A 17,317-nucleotide genomic window follows, 5' to 3' on the forward strand; every position below is an offset into this window, starting at 1 on the left:
TTGGTTGTTTTTTTTGTTTTGGTTATATTTCTATCGTCCAACATCTCCTACTTAAAGTTTTGATTGAGAGATTATGATTCGTTTCCATCTCAATCAATCGTGTAACCTTTCCTTTCAACTTGTTTAAGTATCAAACCACAAAATTTTATTGTTTTGCTGTTAAAAAGACAATCCCTTTTATTTTAAACTTGATATTTGTTATGTGTGAAGGAGTAATGTATCATTTTAAATCATTTCATTAATTTTACTTGTCTTGCAAGTAAAGCATCGTTAATCTGTTGTATTTGATATCTTCTTCATTTGTTGAGTTATCTTGTGGTAAGGTTAAGACATGTTTAGAAGAACTAGGTTTAAATGTATTCCTTGGGAATTGTAAAAGAACTAATTTGTGTCATTAGATTATCTAGATCAATGGTTATACACGAAAAGAGTGTTATTTTCATAACCATGGATTTCTTTATTTCTTATAGCTAATTCTAAATGCAAAAATAAGTTACTCTAGTTATTTGTTAGTATTAGTAATGTTTAATTGAAACAATCTATTTGTAAAACGAATATTTTCTAAATTGATAAAAGATGCTAATACAAATTTCATGGAATTCTACATTAAATTAAGATAAAACTGTAAAATTTGTTCGGTTTGTAAAAAAATATGGATAAGGTTTAAAAAATCTCCAAAAGATCCATAATCCGAAATTTTATGTGGTTTTAGTCCTGAAAAGTTGAAAGGACAATTTTGTCATTTTCTGTATTTTTTTAATACATTATTAATTTAGTAAAAAATAAAAATAAAAAATGGTTCTACTCGGAAATTTTATGTGGTTTTAGTCCTTAAAAGTTGAAAGGGCAATTTAGGTGGAGATGGAGGTGGCAGACTGTGGTGGTGACGGACGGTGGTGGTGGCAGGAAGATATTCTTGAGAGAGAGAGAGAGTATTTTCTTTTTCTTTTTAATTATTGTAATATAAAAAAATTGAAAAAGAAAATATCAAGGGCAAAATCGTCATTATAAAAAAATTAAAACCAAATTGGATCAAACTCACAACAAAATGAAAAGTTTGAACCTCTAGTGCTAATCCAAATTTTTTTAGACCAGAATGGTAATTTTCAACAAATTTTATCATTTTGATTTGATATGGGGCCACCTAAAGATTCGACCTACTTTTATATATTATATAAATTTCAATGTTTTGTTCATTACTAAAGTGCTAAGTGCAAAGTCGAAAATAGAAATATAAATTAGGGAAATTAAGTGATCTAACTGACCATTATAGATGGGGTTTTCAAGAAAAAAAAATTAATCATCTTTTTTTAGTTTTTGAAAAAAATAGTCATTTTCTCTGGAATGTCTTCATTCCGGAGTACCGTTCATATTTCAGATTTATTTATTTATTTTTTAATTTTCAAAGAAATCTTTTTATATTTTTTTGGGATTCCGAATGCTAAATTTCGAAATGTCTAATGTTATTGTTTTTCAATAAAATATATAATTTTATATACTAATATAATATATAGTTCACATTATTATGTTTGTTTAATTTTTGTTAAATTTAAGTAAAATACAATTTTTTTTTTGAATTTTCGGAATTGTTCTTCGGATTTTGAACTTGTTATTGAAATGGTCCGGAATCCGGAATTGGTAAAAAAATGTTTTTTCTTGATCCGGAATATCAATTCTAGACTAAATGGTTATTTTTGTTATTATTTTTGTTATTTTCTTCAAATACAAAATGGTTAGAATGTTAGATTACTTAATTTCTATATAAATTATTATTAATTAATCCGTTCACTTTAGTCCAAATTACATTTTAGTCACCGGCGTTTGGTTTTCATAACACTGTTGGTCCCACTATTTCAGTTGTTGTAAATTTGGTCCCTATTTCAAACTAAATTAACATGGTTGGTCCTGTTAGTTTCTTACTATCAAAAAGCCTCATGCGCATATGTGCATGGCACATGAGGGTATATTGGTCCTTTTTCCATTCTCTCTGCTCTTAATTCTAACTGATTTCTTTTCTTTTAACTTTATCTTCTTCCTTTCTTGAGGGACAATGCAAAAGACCAAAACTTTAAACTTGTATAACACCTAATGGAGGGAATTCTTGGATTCATAAGGTAACAACCGGAAGAATCTTGAAATTGCCATTTTGCCAACGACCACCAGATTAATATGATCGGAACACACGTACAAAACATTTATCAACCAATAAGCTTTAGTTTCTATTTGAACTTTGTGCTCCTAAAGGTGATCATAGTTTTAAGTTAATTAGTATTTTCTCTATGAATCTAAACATACAGAACCAAGTACACATGCAACTCCATACTTATGTTGAGTCAGAGGAGACTGAATTACTGTCCAAATCCAAATTAACAAAGTATTATAAATTCTAAGCAAAATCAGACTCACATAATTGTCTATACAAACAAATACACATAATGGCGAGCCATTGTCTACCATTCATACGGAATTAAAAATCGAATAAGTTGACAGGCGTAGATGAAATTAGAAACTAGAAACTAGAAACTTGATTAACATTCATCATTATATAGCTATTACAGTTAGCAAAGTGTCATGAACATTGTGTTTATCATTTTTTAATCGTTTTAGACATGATTTATAAATAGTCTATGCTATATTTCTTACAAAATAACTTGTAGCTGGACAGTTAGTACTTCTCCTTAATTTGCATGGAGGTAGGAGGCGTTGAGATCAAATCCTCTCTCCACATTTTTTTTGTACGCGGGTCTATATAGACACAATATGAAAAGACAAAACTAACCTTATGTGCATGGCACATGAGGGTCCTTAACAATAGGAAACTAACGGGGGTTGGTATCAAGGACCAACCATGCTAACTTCATTCGAAATAAGGACTAAACTTGCAACAATCAAGATAATTGGAACAATAAAAAAAAAGAGAAATTAAATATCCTCCTACATTTTGTTTTTATTTTTCTTCCTATTTATCTAAAATGATGACAAATATACAAATTTAACATCTCAATCAAATTTAAATTAAATTTAATGATATTCGTCACCGTCTAAAATAGATAGGAAGATAGTAGGAACGAAAAATATGATATTTAATTTCTCTAAAAAAAACTTGCAACAATCAAGATAATTGGATCAAGAATGTTATGAAAAACAAACATTAGGACCAAAGATATAATTTACTCTAGACATTATTTATATATAGATAATATACAAAGGAAAAAAAGTCAAGTTATTTAAATTAAAGTTCAAATTTCAGTCAATTACTAGGAAGACATATCAACGCAAAGCCATAGTTGAACCAATTTACAAAACTTAACAAAAATTAATTTAATTTCCAATTTTGTATACTATAAACAAATTGAAGTTGCTTAATACATTGTTGTTAACGAAATATTCCAATTTCCATCCGTTAATAGCAAATGGGCTAACCTCAAAATTTTCATAATTTCATTGCTATTTGCCTCACGCAACAATAACATCGCTTGGATTTAAAGAGAAGAAAACCCCAAGAACACAAGCGAAAGTTGACCATTTCGGCTTCAAATCGAAGAAAAACACCCAACTCTCCTTCTGGTTTCATCTATAATTTCACGAACAAGTTCAAAAGAATCCCAAAAACAAAGACCAGTAAAAGAATGGCTTGTGTAGATTTCAAAGAACTTCAAGAGAAATTATCTACTCAGTTTAGACCATGGCAACGATCCTTCCAATTCTGGGCCAGGGCTGCTGATATCTATGCTGGTTATAAGGTGGGGCACTGATAATTCTTATTCTTATTATTATTTTTTTTTGGTGTATCTTTTTCAGGGTGTTGACTGTTTTCTTGATTTTGGGTGTTTTTGGATGTGTGTTTTTAGGTGTTTCAAGTTAGGGTTAGTTTTGAAAAAGATGTTGAAAAGGCAGAGGTAATGTGGGAGAGACATCATGAACATGCTGCTGACAAACTTTATTCCATGTGCTATGATATGGGTGGATTCTTTCTCAAGGTTACTTTTAAATTCTTCACCTTTTTTTATCTCATGGGTATAAACTATAAAGAGTCTTTATGCTAAAAAGGCTGAATCTTTGTTGCTCACATTTTCTTTAACGTGTGTTACTATTTAGTATTTAATATTTATGCCAATTTATGGACCAATAAGGGGTTTCTGAATTTGGTCTGATTTCAAGATTTTGTTTGAACTTTTAATCATGGGTATTGTTCTTTATTCCATTTTATAGACTATAAAGATGCAATTAAAATTAGGGTTCTCAAATTTGGTAGAGTATAATTATAATTGGGATGTGAAATGGGGTTTATGAATTATGATTAGGTTGCTCAAGTTGTTGGGAAGCCTGATTTGGCTCCAGCTGCATGGGTGAGGAAGCTAGTGACTTTGTGTGATCAAGCTCCTAAAACCCCATCTAATGTGGTGAGGCTTCTTCTTGAGAAGGAGTTGGGTAAAAGCATTGAAGAGATGTTTGAAAGATTTGAATGGGATCCTATTGGCTCTGCTTCAATTGCACAGGTATGGAATTCTGTTAAAATGGAAGTAGGATGCTATATATAATACACAAATAAATATGAAAGTGTATGTTGCTATTCCATGTAGGTTCATCGAGCTAGGCTGAAAGGTGATAAGAAAGATGTTGTTGTGAAGGTACGTGTGCTTTAAGGCCCCGTTTGGTACCAAGGATAGGACTGAACATGTCAGTCTTTGTACTGTGTCTGACATGCATTAGACTGGGACTGATACTTGATGTCAATAGGACAAAAATTGTAATTTTTGATGTTCCAACTATTAAATGCTTTGTAGGTACAACATCCTGGTGTTCAAGATTTAATGATGACTGATCTTCGAAATTTACAAGCTTTGGCTTTATGCTTACAAAAGACGGATCTCAAATTTGACTTGTTCTCTGTGTGCAAAGAAATGGAAAAACAGGTTTGTTCTTTAGAAATCCAAGAAATCACATGATTTGAATGCTAAAAGTTTAGGTTTAAATAAATCACCAAAGTTTCATAAATAGGGTAAATTTAAAAGTTAGTTGTTTTGTTTTGTTTATGTGTATAATATTTATGCGGTTCAAGATAGGGTATGAATTCGATTTTACAAGAGAAGCTCTTGCGATGGATAGAATTAGAAATTTTCTTAGTGAAAATAACAAAAAGATGCTTGTTAAAGTCCCACGGGTAATCCGGGATGTTGTCACAAGGTGAATAATGATCTTTTAATTACATTATTTTAAAATTTAACTTTATTCACTTCTCATAGTTATTTTTTGTTTTAAAAATTTGAGTAGGAGGGTGTTGGTGATGGAATATATAGATGGAATCCCGATATTAAACCTAAAAGATGAAATAATGAAAAGAGGAATAAATCCAGATGGTAAGATCGCAGTGGCAGCAAAGCAGTAAGCTCCATAGACCTTAAGAGTATGAGACTTTTGTTGCAATAAACACCTTTCAACTATTGTACATATGCAACTCTAAATTAAACTATCTTTAAATGCAGGAACATCTTGAAAAGTTTGAGTCTTGCTTATGGACAAATGATACTCAAAAGTGGTTTTTTTCATGCGGATCCTCACCCTGGAAACATTATCATCTGTAAAGGCTCACAAGTAAGTAAGAAACCAAAAGCAATCACTGCTAGATGATATTTTCAACTTTTGTCATGAGATCTTGTAACCTTAATTCATTCATTCTATCATATTAAAATGCCATGTTTTAGATTCATTCATGTAACATTGATCACAATCTTTCTTGCTTAGGTTGCTTTGCTTGACTATGGACAAGTCAAAGAACTTCCTAATTCCTTGAGGCTTGGTTATGCTAATTTAATTCTTGCTATTGCTGATAATGATCACATAAAGGCATCTGAGGGCCTTAGGTACTACTAGCCTTTTTTTTTTTTTTTTGAGTGAATCTCAAATTGCTAAAACAACAAAAAAATCTAGATCTACATTGATTTCATAACAATTAGTAAAACTGTAAGAGAATTGATTGATATCATGTTTAAACAGGGAGCTTGGGATAAATACCTTAAGCCTATGTGATAATGAAAAGGAAGAATTGTTTAAGCTGGCTCAGGTTATGTTTGACACGAAGCTGCCACCTGGAGTGAAGATGTTGCAGCCTTATGCAGAGGATGCCACGTTGAAGAAGGTTGCTGTTCAGGTCTGTGACTCTGTTTGTTTATGGGAGTTAATTATCTCCATCGGAGGAATTTCTGTTTAGCTCATTTATTGATGTTCATTAATAGGCCTTCCCGGAGGAGCTGTTTTCCGTTCTACGAACGGTGCATTTGTTGAGAGGACTTAGCGTCGGTCTAGGACTGAATTACTCGTGTGCGGAGGAGTGGCGGCCAATTGCGGAGGAAGCTTTGTATCATTCCGGCAGACTAAAAGGTTTGATTGTACCGTACAAGTCTGTAATGCGCGTGACATTAAGCTACTAATTGTGATGTTTAACCTCTTTTCTGCTGTTTCAGATGAGAATCTGAAGTCAAGGAACCGTCGGAGGCGGAGGTTTCTGAGAAGATCGTCGGGGTGGAGGAAGTAGAGCTGGGAGCCACCGCTGTCTTGTTTCTCCGACGACCGTAGTTGCTAGTTATAGATCATTTCGTTGGTATTGTGTTTGATGAACATCATCCATTTGTTAGGATGATTAGGTCATCGTTTTCTTCATTTTGTCAGGTAAGAACTGAGAGAGTAAAAGAGCCACAACCGAGTTGCAGGGATTTGGAAACGATAACGTTATAGTAACTTTGATTAATTTATTATTTAATGCATTCAAATTCATGGAAATAAAAAAAAATAAAAAAATAAAAATTCTTGCTTATTTTTATTTGAGAAAATTACAAAAATGGGTCCTACTATGAAAATTGTTACTTTAGTCCGAAAATGTTTGGATTAGCATCACCCGGTCCGAATCTTTCATTTTGTTGCGGCTTTGGTCCAATAACTTAATATTGTTAATTATGTTTTGTCAAATCTTAATATCGTTAATTATTTTCTGTTAAATCCTTATAAAATGCCAATACTGTCCCTGTTAATATAACCACCGTCTCCATCTTCTTTTCCTTCCCTTCCGATTAAAAGCCTCCCCCAAACGATACTCGTTCTCTCTCTGTCCCTTTTTTCTTGTGAATCAAACTATGAAATCATTAACAGAAGTTCACGATTTTGTTAGAAATCAAAATAAGTTCTTATATAAAACGGAATAATAACTCTAAGGTTTGTTGTATTCTGCTTCTATCCACGAGCTTCAATTGATTTCAGATGTATTTGTTTACATTTTTTTTTTCAGATGAATTTTCATGGTTTGTCTCAAAACAAGAGAGATACCGAAATGAAAATGCTATTTTTAGGGATAGGGGAATTCAGGAATTGCTTGAGCAAGCGGTTATGATAACAGTAACTTCATAAGGTCACACGTGCTCTCTACTCAACACATGTCTAGAAGACTCTTTCTCAGTCAACATGAAGTCTTAGTGTACTACTACTACCTTGTATTTAGGATTATAGTTGTACTAGCCAGTAAATATTAAATCATTGTATGTGTTGTAATACACACATAGAAAACTATCAATACACTTCTATTTTTTCTGTCTCTTATATGGTATCAAGAGCCAGTTAAATTTCTTTGTCTCTTATATGGTATCAAGAGTCAGTTAAATTTCTTTTTTGTCTGTTCCTCCATGGCTACCAATCATTTCTTACTCGGTCTTGCTGTCAATTCTTCACTTAATTTTCAATTTCCGTCCATTAGCATCAAGCTAGACCGTGACAACTATTCTTTATGGCGATTCACCATCATATCAGCTTTTGAAACTTTTGAATTGGAAAACTTTACCCTAGCCCAAATCCCTTATCGAAGACCATTACTGTCTCCCCCACCGAAGGTCCTCCCAACACAGAACCTAATCTCGAATTTATCCTTTGGAAAAAGAAAGATATGTTCATCTTATTGTGGCTACGATTGACACTCTCTAAACGAGTCCTAGCAATTATAGCTAATTGTTCTTCTTCTCATCAGACCTGGACGACTATTGAGCAAACATTTCATGCCCAAACTAGGGCCTGACGCATATCCATGAAAGCGAGCTTTAGACGCTTTCCAAAGGCTCTCTCTCCATGCTTGAATATGTGGAAAAGAAACACACCATCGCTGATTCGTTGGCTGAAAATCTTACCCCAATTTATTTTAAAGACCTAATTGGTCATATTCTTGGTGGATTGGACTCGTCCTACGGTCCTTTCATCACCTCCTTTATGGCCAAAGATGGCCAAGCTACTGTTGATGACCTCCTCGGCATGTTGTTGTAAGAAGAAGCTCATCTGGAGCATGGACATCTTCGTCAACCACCGGTCAACCCACTTCCGACTCCCACATCATCAAATTCCGTTGGCTCTCACCACACATACCGTGTCAAATCGCTCACCCTCTACTGTAACGCCCCGTTTTTCGTATTATTATTTTTTAAAAAGGTTTAACAAATGCAGACGATAATTATACAAATTAGAAAGATTCCTGGAATTAATAAATGACAAAACTTCAAAAATGGTCCCTGTGGTTTTCGAAAATATCAAGTTTAATCCCTACGTTCAAAAAACCACACGGATCGTCCCTATGGTTTCAAAACTTTTAACATTTGGTCCTTCCGGCTCACTCCGTTACCATTTAGCCGTTAAGTAAGGGGTATTTTTGTCATTTCACTACCCAAGGACCATTTATGAGGTTTTGTATTACTTTTTTTAAAATAAATAAATAAATAAATAAAATTTAATATGCAAGGGGTCCCACCTCTCTCTCTCTCTCTCTCTCTCTCTCTCCGATTCACCGGTGGAAGAAACAACCACCGGAGATACCAATTTCTGGCCTCCTCTCCGGTCACACTCTACCACTTCCCACTGCCCACACACCACCTGCTGCCACCACCGTTTTGGTCGACTAAGCCCCACCGCCATAAACCACCACACTCTCCTCCTTCGATTCCTTTTCTATCAAGCAAGTTGACAAACACCCTTGAAAACCTGTTACTGCTTTCCATTTTCCTTCTGTGTTGTGAACCACTAGAAGCAAGAAAAGCCAACAGTAGGGCTGCCACCCACTGCCACAAAACCGCCACCATTTCACCGTTGTTCTTCTTTCAATAAACCACCCACACAACCTCCAGCCACCTGTCGTTGCTTCTCGCTATCCCTTCTTGTGGAACTCGCTGGAACAGAAACAGAAATAGAGCAGCAGAAGGCTACCGGAGCAGCCCCCAGCTACATACCGCCACCGCCGTTCTGCTGCTGCTGGTAAGCCATCGCCACCTCTGCCAACTTGAATCACATTGTCGAGACTTGTTGATTTCAACTGAGACCAAGAGACCCAACAAAGGGTCCCGATTTCCTTCTTGTGCATCCTGAAATCGCGATCAGTTAACCAAAGAGACCCAACGATGGGTCTCGATTTTTGTTGAATCTCAAACCTGCAAATCATGATAGGTAACGAATCTGGTTGAAATTGGGGGTGTGTTCTTGTGTTCACTGTAGTAACAATCACTGTGGTGCCGATCAAGGGGGTGTACCACCGATGCTCGATCAGATTGAAGAATGAAGAAGAATGGAAGTGACAGTTGTCGTTGATTTCTTCTTTGACTTGGGCTGCTCCGACAGTTCTCAATTGTCTTACTTCTGTCCGGCGATGAAACTCGAAGGGAGGGGCAGCTGTAGTCGCCGATCAAAGTAGGGTGTTTGGGGGTTGAGCTTCGACGGGAAAGGTGGAGAGGGGGTTAGATCAGAGGCGGCAGTCCCCATTCTTCTGCTTCGTTTTTCCGGTGAACCAAGGAAGAAAATAGGATTGGGGTTTTTAGCGGCTGTGAGGGGGTGTTTGGGTGGAGCCTCTTCGACAGGAACAATGGTGTAGAACGAGGGAGGTTGTTGCCTCTTCTTGACCAGAAATACAACCTCATGTGGAGGTTTCTTCAACCATGAGAGAGAGAGAGGGTGGGGCCCTTTAATTAAATAATTATATTTTTTTTTCTTTTTTTTTAAATAGAGAAAACCTCATAAATGGTCACTGTGTATTGAAATGACGAAAATGCCCTTCACTTAACGGTAGAAAGCTGACAGAGTTAGGCGGAAGGACTAAACATTAAAAGTTTTGAAACCACAGGGACGATCCGTGAAGTTTTTTTAACTTAGGGATTAAACTTGATATTTTCGAAAACCGCAGGGACCATTTTTGAAGTTTTGTCTTAATAAATTAATAAACTGCCCCTTAGACGTGAAGCAAAAAAAGTGTATGCCAAGGAATGGAAAATGCCAAATATAAAGTGAAAAGACATGCCAAAAGAAAAAATATATATATATCATTCAAAATCATGTTACATGACAACAAATGTGAAAACAACCCAAACATTTAAAAGCTTCCTTGGGATCTCCCTAATTTAAATGTACTTATGTACATATACATATACTAAAAAATGCTAATAACTTAGGATAATATTAGTAAACGAGGGTATAAATAATGACAAATATCCGATAAAATCTTAATATTTTGGAACAGTTTATGGTTTAATTCCAACTTTTACTTTTTGAACAGAAAAGTCCCGATTATTTTATATTTTGGCCAAATTAGCGAAATAATCATTATTTTTTTTCAAAAGAAAATGACAATTTATCGTATAAATATAGATAATCGAGACTTTTCTGTTCAAAAATAAATGTTGAGATTAAACCGTAAACTGACCTAAAATATTGAGAGTTTATTAAAGATTTCTCATAAATAATCCCCAAGAATGCTAATAACTTCAAATAATATTAGTTCAAAGCGAAACAAAGTTAAGATATCAAAACGTAATCAACCACCAATGAATTATCAAACCATTACCGACTTAATTTAACTACCACGTTTTCAGTTTAGTTTACTGTGTGCTTTAGTTTAGAGTTTAAACCATAAAACAAAGTATGTTGTTGTTCTTGTTTTTTAAATAAAAAAACTACATGATGTTTGTACTTAGATAAAATATAACATATTATAGTACCTTTAAACGAGGGTATAATAATCCCTAGAATCCAAATAGCTTCGAATAATATTAGTTCAAATCGAAATATAGTTAAAATATCAAAATGTAATCAACCACCAACAAATTATCAAAACAGTAAATATATACACATAAAACATAAAAAATGAAGTCGTAAAAAGAATTATAGAAAAAATATAAAAACGAATGAACACACTATTAAAACTTTAGAGGTTATTATACACCTAAAAATTTCCAGTGAACTTAATGGATGAAGGAGTCATTCCCTCTCAACCCACTCAACCCAATACTACATCAAATTTTTTTCTTTTTTTTCTTCATCTTTCCTAACCCACAACATACGGATTCCTATCTTTTTCAACCCATTCAATTAAAAAAATATAAAAAAACTAAGGTACAAGTCTTAATTAACAATAAAGCTACCGGTGGTATATTCAAGATACCACTCCCTCTTCAGTGGGTTGGTAGTGATGGGTTGTTTAATTGGTTTCACTAACCAGTTTAATCCTCTCTGTCTACTTTCTTTCCCTCATTTTCTCTTGTACCATATGTTTTAAGATTTATACCTTAGTTGTTAAATATATATTTTTAATTGAGTGGATTGAAAAATATAGAATTTTCATGTGTTGTGTGCTGAAAAAGATGATATAAAAAAGAGGAAAAAAAAGCTGATGTGAAAATGAGCTTAATGGGTTGGAGGGAATGACTCCCTCCTCCCTAAGTAACCAAAAAAATAAAGTTTAATGATAATAGATAACCAAAAAAGACAAAATTGCAAAAATGGTCCATGTAGTTGGCAAAATTATGTGGTTTTGGTCCAAAAAAGTTTAGTGATGCATCAGTGGTCCAATTTCGGATACTTTGTGTGGTTTTGGTTCTTATGGTTGGCATTTTTGTGTGTTTGTGGTCCATAACTCACCTGAAATGACCAATATACCCTTAAATATTTATTTTTTAATTTAATTTAATTTATTATTATTATTTTAATTAAAAGAAAAAAAAGAAATTACCACCCCAACCCTACTCACTTACTCTTTCTTTTTCTCTCCCTTTCTTCTACCGGTGCTCGGAAACCACCACCTACACCACCACTACCGCCCTTGCTTGTGCAGCACCTCCCCCTAGCAAACTCCGGTGATAATGGATTGCGACCCGAATACAAACTCCAACGATGTGACCCACTTCCCACCGTTCATTCGTCTTCTCCGGTAGCGTCATCGTAACGAAATATGTTCGTTTCCAGATCTGCAAATGAGACCGACGTACCGGATCTGTTGTTTAAACATGTCGATCTACAGATTTGTACCCGAGGAAGAAGAGAGACGTGTTGAACCTTTCAAATCGAAGTCATCATCTTTAAATCCTTCGATTTTCCAGCGTTTCAGGTCTTTGTGGATGGTGAAAAGATGGTGCAGCTCGACGAAGCTTTTGGTTTGATTTTTCCAGTGAGATCTGGGAGGGAGAGGCATCTGGTATGGTTTTCCAGGAAAAAAATTCCGATGAACACTGGTTTGGTGGTCAGTGGTGAAGGGTTATCAGGTTAAGGAAGGAGAGGTGTGGGCGAGGGAAATGGAGGTGGTTGGTAGCGAATGGTGGTGGGGAATGGCGATTGTGGCAGAAGAAAAGAGAAAGAGAGATTATGTATGTGTGTGTGTGTTCTTGAGAGGATGGCGGAGAACAACGATGATAGCAGGCGGATCGTGATGGTGAACGATGATGGTGGGATATGTTGGGTGTTCTGGGTGACATCTGGTAAGTGTTCCTGAGAGAGAGAGACTTTTAGTATATTTAATTATCTAAAAACATTAATATAATAATACAAAAATTAAAAATACAAATCTAAAGGGTATAATAGTCATTTAAGTGTATAGGGACTAAAAACATTAAAAAAATCCAAAATTTGACCACTATATACCACCAAACCTTTTTGAACCAAAAGTACAAAATTTTGCAAGGACTATTTTTACAATTTTGTCGCCAAAAAACATAAAAACCTATTGTTGTTAGTAATAGTGACCATTTTGATAAAATTTAAAAGTTTTGTGATCTTTTAAAATTTAAAACTAATTAGATGAACAAATAAACACAAAATTTAAAATTAAACGACTAAATATGGCATTCAACCCAAATAATATTTATAAATGAATCGATTTTGTGCAAATATTAGTCATCTTGAGATAGACATTGTAATTTATTGATAACAGACCCTTTATGCAATTCAAAGATAGTTTAAGGGCAATATCTGGAGACTGCTAAACAGTTGAGGGACTATCTTTGCAGATTACTCCAAATAAAAAAGAAAGGGGAAAAAGTTGGCCCTAGTTAAAGCGGATCCAATTGAATAATCGATTCCAGATGTGGAAGTTCCCGCTTCCAAATTTCTAATCCGATTGTGGAAAAACATTTACCGCCAATCTCTCTCTGTCTCTTTCTTCAACTTTTTCGTTGTGAAGCTCTTACACGGAGAGAGAGAGGATGTTGGGGAGGGTAAGGGCGTGTTCTTTGAGCTCTCTGGAGGTGTTAGAAATGGAGAGAACTCCTTCTAAGCTTCTCAAAGACGATTCTCTCTCCATCTATGGTTCGTACTCTTTTCTTCTTCTTTTCAATTATATTGCGAGTTTTTGATGTTAATCGGTTCTCCTTCTTTTCAATTGACATATTGCGAATTTGTGATGTTAATCGAATATCTTCTGGATTTTGTTTTATGCTTCTTTGTGATTTCGTTCATGGTTTCTGTTTGTGCGAGTCGATATGTAATGTAAGTAGTTTTGATTTGAAAAATTAGGAACGGAGCTGAATCTATGGAATTGTTGAGATTTTTTTAGTCCGGTTATTTAAGCGGATCGATTTCATCACCAAAAACATAAATCATGTAAATTAGCATGAGAATTACTAGATTTGACATCGGCAATTGAAGTGTACTTTTTCTCTTAATTAATCGAGGTGTTTGTGTTATTATCATTCTGTTGTGATAAGTGCTATTATTGTTTGTTATTTAGAGAAGACACTGCTGAAGCTACAACAAGGTTCTCATCGTGATCTAAGTTTAATTCCTGATGAATCTATGAACACTGATACAAGTCCTTCAATGGCTTCTAATGAAGCATCTATGAAAGTGAATGCTTCCATGGACTCTCTTCCAAGCTCAAAAGAGGAGCCACATGGGAATTTGTCAGTCCTTTACATGTTTTCAAGATACAAAACTTCCCGACATGACAATCCAAACTCATCAGATGGTAGTAATGCCATGGAAATGCAGAATGATTGCTCTTCAGCAAACACATCACTAAGTAATGATTCTTAACTTCAACTTGGATGTATAGTTTGGATATGAATCTGAATTCGAGTCTTTATTGTTATTGTGACAATTTGGAATCATAATGTTGTTCAATTCAATTCAAAGCAAATCCAAATACTTTTACATTGTTTATGCCACATTTTGGTGATCTATTACTCCAACAAAATTACAAGGTAAAAACAATTTCTCAAAATTAAACTGTCATTCCGATATCCCTCACAGAAATTTCATCTCTCATAAATGGATTACTTGCGAATGATGCTTCTCATTATTCTATCAGCCATGGAGCTTGAACTTGTGTCCATTCTGTTAATTCACCTTCTTTGAACCATAAAGCTGTCATGAAAAATTTACATTGGTCATGTTACAACATAAATCATATACAAGATTGTTTGGTTTCTTTGTATACCCATTTATATACTTGATATAGTATTATGTTCAGAATTTGTATGTGATACACTGACCACAAGCAAACATCAAAGGTTTTAAAACTATATTTGTTAAATATTCAAGATGAAGAACAAAAGGAATATCATAAGAAATTACTATTTTGCCCTTTTGAGGCATTCTTGCCATCCTTAATAATCATGAAATAAAGAAAGAAGAAAATGCAAGAACAAGATGATACCTATCTCCCGCTTCCCATTTTCAGGGCTATCACTCCCATGAACCACATTCCTGTTTATATAAAACAAAAACAATCATGATACAATTTAGTACACAGAAAAGTATATACAGAAAGCCAAATTCATAAATTTTATAGAAAAAAGGTAAAAGTTTAACCTTCCGGTTTGAATCACAAGATCTCCTCTAATTGTACCCGGTTCAGCTTGAAGTGGATTTGTTGCTCCAATTAACTTACGTGCTGATGCAACCACACCAACTCCCTCCCAAGCCTAAATAAAATAATTTCAGTAAGAATTTATATAAATTTTAAAACAAATAATCTAATAAATTTTTAATCAAAAATCTCGAGAAATAATACATTACCATACAAACAACAGGACCAGATGTAATGTAGCTAATCAGTTTGGGGAAGAAAGGCTTCGAGCTTAAATCCTTATAATGTTCCTATAAAACCATTTGCAATTGAAAATTGTTATTACTGATTAGTGTGTTAATAACCCTAAAAATCGGAGATAAAACAAACCTCACCTCTGCTAGATCTTTGGGGCAGTCGAAAAGCTTTAAGCCTTTCAATTTGAATCCCTTCTTTTCAAACCTAGAAATTATCTCTCCCACCTGTAATAATAATAATAATCAAAATCCACAACTGATATAATTAAAAAGAATATGGAGCTAAATTTATTATTACTAAACTTAAATTGAAAACTTACGAGTCCTCGTTGAACGCCATCAGGCTTAATCATAATATAGGATTCCTCCACTTCCTGTGAGAATTGATAACAACGAAAGAGAAGTCAAATCGAAGCTAATTAGGGTTTTAGTTTTGAAACGACTGAAGTGAAATTAGAAATGGAGATAATAACCATGGAAGCGACCAAATGAGGAAGAAATATGTTAGGGTTTTTCTTCTTCTTGGTTGCATGAATACGAGTCGATAGTGAATTGGAGAAAAGATGAGACGGCGACTGAAATGCAGCTAGATGACGGTGGCGGGTGGCGGAGACGGCGGTGGTGGGTAAGGATAAGTTAATTCTGGTGTCGGATGAAGAAGATGATAATCGGATTGACGATAGCGACGCCATTACGCTCTCCATTTTCCTCTACTTGAGCTGATAATGAAATGCTGTTAGCCTGTTATTACTGTATGTTTCTTGTTTTGGTTTTTCATCGGAAGAATTTACAAAAATGGTCCCTGGACTATTTCTTAAATGCATTTCTCTACTCATGAAATGTACAAATAATTATATAAATGAAGTTGGTTGATAGTCAATTCTTTTAAACGTATATACAATTTTATACCTGGATTCCATATGTTGATCCCTTTTTTGGAATGATTTGTCTGCTTATATCAACCTGTCTATTTAGGATGTTCATATTTATGTTTAAAAACTGATTATGGAATATTTAATAATCACAATTAAATGATTAATTATGATAAAATAAATTGTGGACGTTCAAAAAAAAGATAAAACAGATTGTAGCATGTACTATTCAAATATGTTTTCATTGTTTGAATGTTTGATAAGATATGGTTATTTTAAAAAATTAACAAATAAAATGATAAAATGATATTTTTGTCAGAAAAGAGTCATTTACAATAAAAATGAAAATTTTATATTAGCTTTTTTCCAAAAGGGCAAATGTTTAATCTATTTTACTCTTTTGATAATCAATCTTGTTAAATTGATATGAAACCAATAAATAGATTTGTAAATTAAGCAAATATATTTAACCCAAACAATAAAACCTGATTATGAAAGTCACAGCAACCAACTAACCATACACTAATGTTGACTATAAAGAAAGTGGCCTCTCTTGCGTTAAAGTCAAGCCCAAGTCATAATTTGTTGTAACTTTGTAGGTAGGCATGCACAAACCGGTTTATTTTATGAACCGGACCGGTTCAGAAAACCGGTTCTGTTCTGGTCAACGTAGTCAAAACCGGTTCACCTGGAAACCGGTTCGGTTCCAAACCGATCCAGCCTCAAAATAATCCGGACATATGTAAACCGGTTCAGAAAAAACCGGTTCAAAAACAGGTTCAAAACCGGTTCGGCGGATATAATGGTTTTTTAATTTGTTTTTTTTTTGTTTTTTTTTTTGTTTTTGGGCTAATAAATGTAAAATAGGAATGAGTTTTTTTTTGTTTAGATTATATTGCTTTTGATTGTCTTTAACCATAAACAAAAGTTTATGATTCACAGTAGGTTTTTGGGGTTGAAGGAATTGGGAAGGCAAGCCTTATGGTATTACACACACATACATATACACGTCCATATATATATATGTATCCCAAAAGGTTTTTTTCATTTTTTTTTCTTTTGTTTCTTGTTTAATAATATACATATCTTTTGATGTATTAACTTTTTTTTTGGTTTTAAAT

At 34.0% G+C, this 17,317-nt stretch overlaps 2 protein-coding genes and 1 long non-coding RNA gene across 3 annotated transcripts; 2 read left to right on the forward strand and 1 right to left on the reverse strand.

The window, feature by feature from the left end:
* The first annotated feature begins 3,393 nt into the window (after positions 1–3,393).
* On the forward strand, positions 3,394–6,760 carry LOC145107677 (protein ACTIVITY OF BC1 COMPLEX KINASE 8, chloroplastic-like). The gene is made up of 12 exons (XM_079044621.1): positions 3,394–3,743; positions 3,852–3,980; positions 4,305–4,499; positions 4,584–4,631; positions 4,788–4,916; positions 5,063–5,187; positions 5,275–5,385; positions 5,487–5,595; positions 5,746–5,864; positions 5,998–6,151; positions 6,237–6,381; positions 6,465–6,760. The coding sequence occupies exons 1-12, from the start codon at positions 3,630–3,632 to the stop codon at positions 6,533–6,535; spliced, it is 1,449 nt and encodes a 482-aa protein (XP_078900747.1). The 5' UTR covers positions 3,394–3,629; the 3' UTR covers positions 6,536–6,760.
* Positions 6,761–12,026: 5,266 nt separating this feature from the next.
* Positions 12,027–14,430, forward strand: LOC145107679 (uncharacterized). The gene is made up of 3 exons (XR_013707924.1): positions 12,027–12,761; positions 13,290–13,587; positions 14,009–14,430. It is a non-coding gene; the product is annotated as an uncharacterized LOC145107679 (long non-coding RNA).
* Positions 14,378–16,079, reverse strand: NDPK2 (nucleoside diphosphate kinase 2). Its single transcript, XM_079044623.1, has 7 exons — positions 15,798–16,079; positions 15,645–15,698; positions 15,463–15,549; positions 15,298–15,378; positions 15,091–15,203; positions 14,936–14,985; positions 14,378–14,643 (listed from the first exon to the last, which is right to left on the reverse strand). The coding sequence occupies exons 1-7, from the start codon at positions 16,026–16,028 to the stop codon at positions 14,576–14,578; spliced, it is 684 nt and encodes a 227-aa protein (XP_078900749.1). The 5' UTR covers positions 16,029–16,079; the 3' UTR covers positions 14,378–14,575.
* Positions 16,080–17,317: the final 1,238 nt, after the last annotated feature.

This window comes from Lactuca virosa, chromosome 4, assembly GCF_052849685.1.
Source record: "Lactuca virosa cultivar CGN04683 chromosome 4, Lactuca_virosa_CGN04683_v6, whole genome shotgun sequence".
Taxonomy (NCBI): domain Eukaryota; kingdom Viridiplantae; phylum Streptophyta; class Magnoliopsida; order Asterales; family Asteraceae; genus Lactuca; species Lactuca virosa.